Source organism: Microtus ochrogaster, chromosome 6 (assembly GCF_000317375.1).
Source record: "Microtus ochrogaster isolate Prairie Vole_2 chromosome 6, MicOch1.0, whole genome shotgun sequence".
Classification (NCBI taxonomy): domain Eukaryota; kingdom Metazoa; phylum Chordata; class Mammalia; order Rodentia; family Cricetidae; genus Microtus; species Microtus ochrogaster.
This window is the reverse complement of record NC_022013.1, coordinates 79100927-79108224: the sequence shown is the minus strand read 5'-3', so window position 1 is coordinate 79108224 and position 7298 is coordinate 79100927. Positions and strand designations below refer to the sequence as shown.

General features: G+C 44.1%; 1 protein-coding gene across 2 annotated transcripts in view; it reads left to right on the top strand.

The window, feature by feature from the left end:
* The first annotated feature begins 432 nt into the window (after positions 1-432).
* The window catches only part of Syt14 (synaptotagmin 14), a 173475-nt gene continuing 166609 nt past the window's right edge, over positions 433-7298 (top strand). For both annotated transcript variants that reach the window (XM_005348901.3, XM_005348902.3), the window contains exon 1: positions 433-594. In XM_005348901.3, coding sequence (XP_005348958.1) covers positions 582-594 — 13 coding nt within the window. In that variant the 5' untranslated portion in view covers positions 433-581. The remainder of the gene's footprint in view (positions 595-7298) is intronic.

Sequence of the window (7298 nt, the reverse complement as noted above, 5' to 3'; positions counted from 1 at the left end):
GGGCGGGAATCGCGCCCGAGTCCAGTGCCGGGAGCTGTCCGTGGTCCTGACCGCCTTGCGTGGCTCTCGCCGAGCCAAGCTGGACGGAGGTTGGCGACAGGGATGAGGCTGACTCCTGCACCTGTTGGGAGTCCGGGCCTGAGACCCTAGCCAGGGGCTGGGGGCGAGCCAGGGCCAGGGTCGGAGGCGTGGCCTGTGCAGGGTGGGCGGGGTTGGGTCAGTGAGGTGGGCGGGGTTGTGGGACTTCGGGGGCGGGGCCTGAGGAGGTAGGTGGGAGTGGGTGAAGGCCCGATTGTGGGTCAAGCTTCGGTTCCTGAGAGGGGCGGGGCCTAGAGGGCCCCAGGGGGCGGGGCGGTGTCACGTGCCGACGGTGCGCCTCTGGAGAAGGTTCCGCTTCCTGCGCTGCTCGTTCTGGAGCTGCGACCCCACCCCGCTGCCCCGCCCCGGCTCCCCGAGGCCCAGCAACCCGGCCCCGGGGCTCGGTCCCGCCCCTCTCGCAAGAGGCCTTGGCGCGCCCTCCTCCCGCACCCCGCACCCCCCGCGCTCTCCGTGCTGTTGGTGCGGTCCATGGCGAGCGCATCATGGCGATCGAAGGTAAGTGGAGGCCAAGCGAGGCGTGGAGGAGTCCGCCCGGCGGGCGAGCGCAGGGCCTGGGTGGGAGGCCGAGGCGCCGGTTGTGGGTCCGGGCCGTGAGGGAGGCGGCGGATGCTGGACACCGGCCTAGGCGCGGCGTGCGGTCCTGGCGGGCACTGGCCTACGCGATGGAGGCGCTGAGGTGCTGAGGGACTGAGGAGGCTCAGGTATTAAGGCGCTGAGATGCTGGGATGCTGAGGTGGCGTTGGGACTCACCTCTGACAGAAGGACTGGGGGACCCGCTCAAGGTGCTGCTCCAGCCGGTACCCAGCCCGCGCTGTGGGCTGGTGGCATTAGCGCTATCCCCTTCTGTTGACGGGTATGGGGACCAGGACATCCGTGCGAGGTTAATCTGACCCTCAAAATTGTTTGTCTCCGGGGAGGAGTAAATGCCTCTTTTTGACAAACGCACCTAGAAGACTTCAACAGAAATGTTTCAATAGCACCTTAATTCGAACTAAGTTCCTGCATAAGGTTGGTGGCACTAATAATGTGTGTTTTGCCCTTATTTTGAGAACATGGGGCTGGAGTGGCTTGTAATTTGCCTTGGTTTTTAAAGAGGATATTTTGCAGTTAGTATCACACAGGTAGGAGAGTGTCCACAGAATTTGGTTTCCCATTTCAGATGAGCGCAGTGTAGAAAGATTTCCAAAACTTCCCTCTGGGACGTGTACATGCATGTGCAGGGTACCAATAGCTGAATCATTACTCGTCTACATTTAATGTGTTCTTCCTGAGTAATTCCCCGAGGTGACTGGTCTCTGGTAGTATACACACCCGGGACACAGCCATCGAACTACAGAATTGATTTAGCTGTGTGTTGCGTGTTTACTTCATTTTAGAGATTAAGAACAGGGCACATTGACATGCTCTCAGGTACGTGCGTTTGCTAAGATGATGGAGAACACAGTCTGTCTGTAGCCTTTGATATTCCTGTTAGTCAGAACAGCATGTCCAACACTGTTTCTTCCCTGTGTAGTTTACTAGAGCTGGAAAGTCAGGGAGCAGGATCCACTGGTGGGTGTAGAATGCTCTATTTTGCCAACAACTTTGTGGAAGGATTTCTTGTAAAGTCATAAAATAAAATTTTATGCAGAAAATGAAGGATTGGCCCAGATAGGTTCAAATATGATCTCATAACTTGTAACTTCTTGATGTCCAGTTTTTCTTCATGCATGCATACCTTCCTCTGGCAGTTAAATATTACAGTATTTTGCTCTGTCTTTTTTATCTTTAAATAATAAGATTTTCTAAAGATATTCTGTATGTTTTTTTGGTGCTAGGCTATATCCCCAGCCTGTTCTTAAACCTATACATTTGTTTCAGGCTTTCATGATATAAATATCAACACTTAGGCCTTCTCTAATTTGGCAAGAAAATTGTAGTTAATACATTTCAAGTAAAGGTATCAGGTTAAGCCAGTCTTACTATGCCTCTTAGCACATGCTAAAATACATTCTGTTTCTATACTCCATCCTTAATTTCTTCACCTCTTAGTAGAATCTTATTTGCTCAGTATGGTAATACCATAAGCCAATGTTTCTTTAAAGACCTGTTTGGTAGACATACCCCTAACTAATAAAGAACGATACAGTTATGTAGTAGAAATAACTTATTATAAGAGGAAGGTTTTAAACAGAGAAGGAAATCAGTACTTTAGTATTAGACTCAAAGGTGGTGAGACCACTGAACACAGCTACTAAGAGCATGCCTGACTGCCACAAACATCCATTCTTCAGTTCACTATAAGGCTCACGCAAACGACTGCAGATAAAACTAGAGATAAAGACTTTGTGTTGAGGTCGAATCAGAAGTTAGAATCCTGAGGGTTTATGAAGTAGTTCTTAAAACATCCAATTCATTCACCTGCGAATTCAATGAATGTTTATTGAATACACAATGTTCTGAAGCAGACTTTGTGGGATCTTCCCTGTTAGAGTTTATGTTCTGGGGAGACAGATAATTTTAAGCGTATGGTTATGTTATAGTGTGTATACCAAGAAATAAATTATGGATGCTTCCTTTGTATAAAAACATCCAATGGTGTTGACTTCAAAACTAATTTTGAGGTAATAAGTATTATATCTTTAAGGTCTTTATATTTGGCCTGAAGTTTTGTATTTCCAAGTCTGTTATTCAGCAAGTTTGGTCTAACTCCTTCCTAGTTTTTCTTTCTTAAGCAATACTTAAAATATACTCTTTTGTGTGTGTGTGTGTGTGTGTGTGTGTGTGTGACACCCCTTCCATTTGCAGACAAGAACTGTATGCTCCTTTGTTTTAAAATTTGAAATACAGCTGGGCAGTGGTGGTGCACGCCTTTAATCCCAGGACTCGGGAGGCAGAGGCAGGCGGATCTCTGTGAGTTCAAGGCCAGCCTGGTCTACAAGAGCTAGTTCCAGGACAGGAACCAAAAAGCTATGGAGAAACCCTGTCTCGAAAAATCCAAAAAAAAAAAAATTGAAATACAGTGATGGAAAATTCCATTTTACTTGTTATCAAAGCTATTATAGCCTTACTTGTACTTAATTCTCTGAATTGCAGCTTAATGTTAGAATAACCTTTTGTGTAACTTCTTGTTGACTCAAATGAGCTTGTATTCAACCAAAACTATGGACTGTTTTACTTGGGTTCCTCACTCTTGCTGTGTCTTCAGCCCTTTATGTGGCTAAATTGTGTTGTGACTTGAGAATAGGTGTTGTAGCAGGGAGGCGTGCTTTTAATAGTTCTGTTCAGTGGGTTAGCCTTGAGTTTAGGACCAACAGCTATTTGGATTTCCTCCTCTGAATAAAACTCTTTGTTTTATAGTCCCAAATTATCTGTAAGCAACCATCTCCTCCTTTATCAGTCAGAGGTATGCCTACCAAGAGGTCATCATAGAAAGTTAGGTTGATGGTAACACTGTACTGAGCAAAGAAAATTCTACTGAGAGGTGAGGAAGTTAACTCTTAAGTGGAAGTACACTTAAAATACTTTCTTTAGTATGATTTTATGTGTATAGGTGTTTTGGCTGCATGTGTATTGGCATACCATGTGGGGGCCTGGTGCCCATAAGGTTAGAAAAGGGCATCAGATTGCCTGGAACTGGAGTTACAGACGGACATAGCAATCACAGACATGCTGGGAACCACACCCAGGTTTTCTGGAAGAGCGGCTGGTGATCTTAATTGCTAAGTCATTTCTTCATCTCTGCAAGTACACTTTCTAAAAAGCGTTTTCCCAATAGACAGCTTATAGGTCCTAGCTGTCTGGCAGTTCAGGTTGTGATCATCCTGACATGTGTTGGCTGCCCAGGACATGGACTTCTCTGGTATTGCTATCAACCCACCTTTGTTGACTATTTTAACTTTCTTTTGTTCCATGATTTATTTATTTTTATTTTATGTGCATTGGTGTTTTGCCTGCGTGCGTGTGTCTGTGTGTGTGTGTGTGTCTGTCAGATTACCTGGAGGAGGAGTTACAGACACTTGTAAGCTGCCATGTGGGTGCTGGGAATTGAACCCAGGTCCTCTGGAAGAACAGCTAGTGTTCTCAACTGCTAAGCTATTGCTTGTTGGCTATTTTCTAATTTTGCAGTTTTCTCCTGACACTTAGTTTTTTCTGCTTACCTGAACTAATGTTCTTTGTGTTTCTGTTTCAACTCTATTGCTATTATCTAGTTTATTCAAACTTCATATATTGAACAATTTTTAACATCTGTAGTCCAACTATAAATTCAAAGAGGATAGTTTTTTTCAAGAAGCACCTGAAATCCTATGTCCTCAGTCCACATTTCTTGAATTATTTCATGGAATTCTGTACTTAGTCTTCATATTACATCCACTGTTTTGATGCCTGTCTCAACAGAATTTTTCTGTAGTATAAGTAGATAGTTATCTTCACTCACATTTTAAAGTAGTAGGTAGAGATCCTCACTTGGATGTACCCAAAGCAATCCAAAATGTCCACCTTACAACATCCACAATGACCTTAAGTTGTAATCTATCCCTCATACTTTCCATACCTCCTTACTTTGTGCAGATTCACTGGCTGAATGACATTCAAGCTAGGAACCTGGATATTAACTCCATTGTATAGTTCACTAAATCCTTTCATGCCTGTATCTTAAATACATTTATTTTACTTAGTGTTTATATTTTTGCTCATATACTTATTGAAAAATGATTTACCAGCACTCAAGAGGCAGAGACAGGTGAATCTCTGTGAGTTCAAGGCCAGTTTGGTCTACAGAGTTAGTTCCAGGACACCCAAGGATATTATTTAGTGAAACCCTATCTTGAAAAACCATAAAAAAAAAAATCCAACAAAAACCCGCACAACAACCAACCCCCCCCAACCCAAGTCCCTGCAGAAAGAAATGATTTGTTTATTTTCTTTTTTTTTTGTTTTTTTGTTTTTTTGTTTTTTTCGAGATAGGGTTTCTCTGTGGCTTTGGAGCCTGTCCTGGAACTAGCTCTCTAGACCAGGCTGGTCACGAACTCCCAGAGATCCACCTGCCTCTGCCTCCTGAGTGCTGGAATTAAAGGCGTGCGCCACCATCGCCCGGCTATTTTCTTTTTTAAAATTTATTTTTCCATTAAAAAATTTACACTTCCTCCCCTCCTCACATTCCCCTCCTGCTCCCCCACTCACCCTCCTCCCTCCCTCTCCCTCAAGAGAGGGCAGGGAATCCTGCCCTGTGGGAAGTCCAAGCCCACCCTCCCCCATCCAGGCCTAGGAAAGCTTTGCATCCAAATAGACTAGGGTCCCTAAAAGCCAGTACACGCAGTAGAAACAAGTCCCAGTGCCTTTATCAATGGCTTCTCAGTCAGCCCCCATTTTCAGCCACATTCAGAGAGTCCAGTTTGATCACATGCTCATTCAGTCCTGGTCCAGCTGGATTTAGTGAGCTCCCATTAGAACAGGCACACTCTCTCAGTGGGTGGACCAACCCCTCGCAGTCCAGACTTCTTTGCTCATCTTTTCCCTCCTTCTGCTCTTCAACTGGACCTTGGGGGCTCAGTCCAGTGCTCTGAGGAGGGACTTTATCTCTATCTCCATCTGTAGCCAGACTAAGATTCTATGGTGATATTCGAGATAATCATCAGTGTGATAGTGGGGCAAGGCCAGTTCAGGCACCCTCTACTCTGCTGCCCAAGGACCTAGCTGGGGACATCCCTGTGGACACCTGGGATCCCCTCTAGAGCCAAGTCTCTTGCCATCCCTAAAATAGCTCCCTTAATGTAGATATCTTCTTCCATGCTCCTATATCCGCCCTTCCTCCATCTCCACCCTCCCACTCCCCCAGCTCTCTCCAGTCTTTCCCTTTTCCCTTCTCTCCCCTTCCCCACCCCACCCCACCCCCATGCTCCCAACTTTTTCCTGGCAATCTTGTTTGCTTCCAACTTCCAAGAGGATCTATATATGCTTTTCTTTGAGTTCACCTTGTTATCTGGCTTCTCTAGGCTTGTGAACTTTAGGCTTAATGTCCTTTGTTTATTTTATTTTCTTAACATTTTTTCTCCCCAGTTTACATTTTTGAGATTACATGTAATGAAGACTGTTTTCATTTCTTGGCTGCCAAGACCTAAATAATTTCACAGAAACTATATTAATTACAACATTGTTTGGCCAATGGCTTAGGCGTAATTCTAGCTAGCTTTTACAACTTAAATTAACCCATTTCTATTAGTCTATGTATTGCCCCTTGGCTGTGGTGTTACCTCATTTTCTACATGTCTTGTTTCCTTGGCAGCTGGCTTACTTCTGTTTGACTCTGCCTACTCTCTCTATATATCTCTGTTCGGGTTTCCCTGCATGGCTTTACTCTGCTAAGCCATTGGCCAAAGCAGGTTATTAACCAATGGTAATAAAACACAGTCACAGCATACAGAGGGGAAAAACACATCAGTTATACACCCCCGCCACATACACCCTTAGTAATACCTTACTTGAACCTAATAAATTGAAACCTTTGATTTATTATTTTTTTAATTTTTAATTTAGTTTATTTACTACATAGTTATATTTGAACATTTGCCATGTAAAACTAAACATTCCTATTAAAATACAGACAGTTACAAATAATAATAAATGAGTAATATAAGGACCTAATGTTTAAATTTCTATTTTGCTGACACAGTTACATTAATAATATTCAATAATATTTTTTGTCTGATAGTTTGCTTTTATTTCATACATTTTTAATTAAAACATAAATACATCGCTTTCTTCCTCCCGATTCTTCCCTGCACACCCTCCCTCCAGTTCCTCCCATGTCCCCCAACTCCTAATTTGATAGCCTTTTCTTCCCCAATTATTCTATTAAATATAGTTTGCATATATGTAAAAATATATAAATACAGCCTTCTGAGTCTGTTTTTGTTGTGTGTGTATATGATTTTAGAACTGACCAGTTTATACTGGACAATCAACTAAGGTGTTGAAATATGAGTGGACGGGCTGCGTCCCCGGCACCCGGCCGCCCACATGGCTAGCTCTAGCTTATGCCCCGAAATAACTACACGGAAACTGTATTCTTTTAAACAGCGCTTGGCCCATTATATCTAGCCTTTTCTCGGCTAACTCTCGCACCTGGACTAGCCCATTTCTAATAATCTATGTAGCCCAAGAGCTGGCTTACCAGGAATGATCTTAACCTGCGTCTGCCTGGAGTGGGAGAATCATGG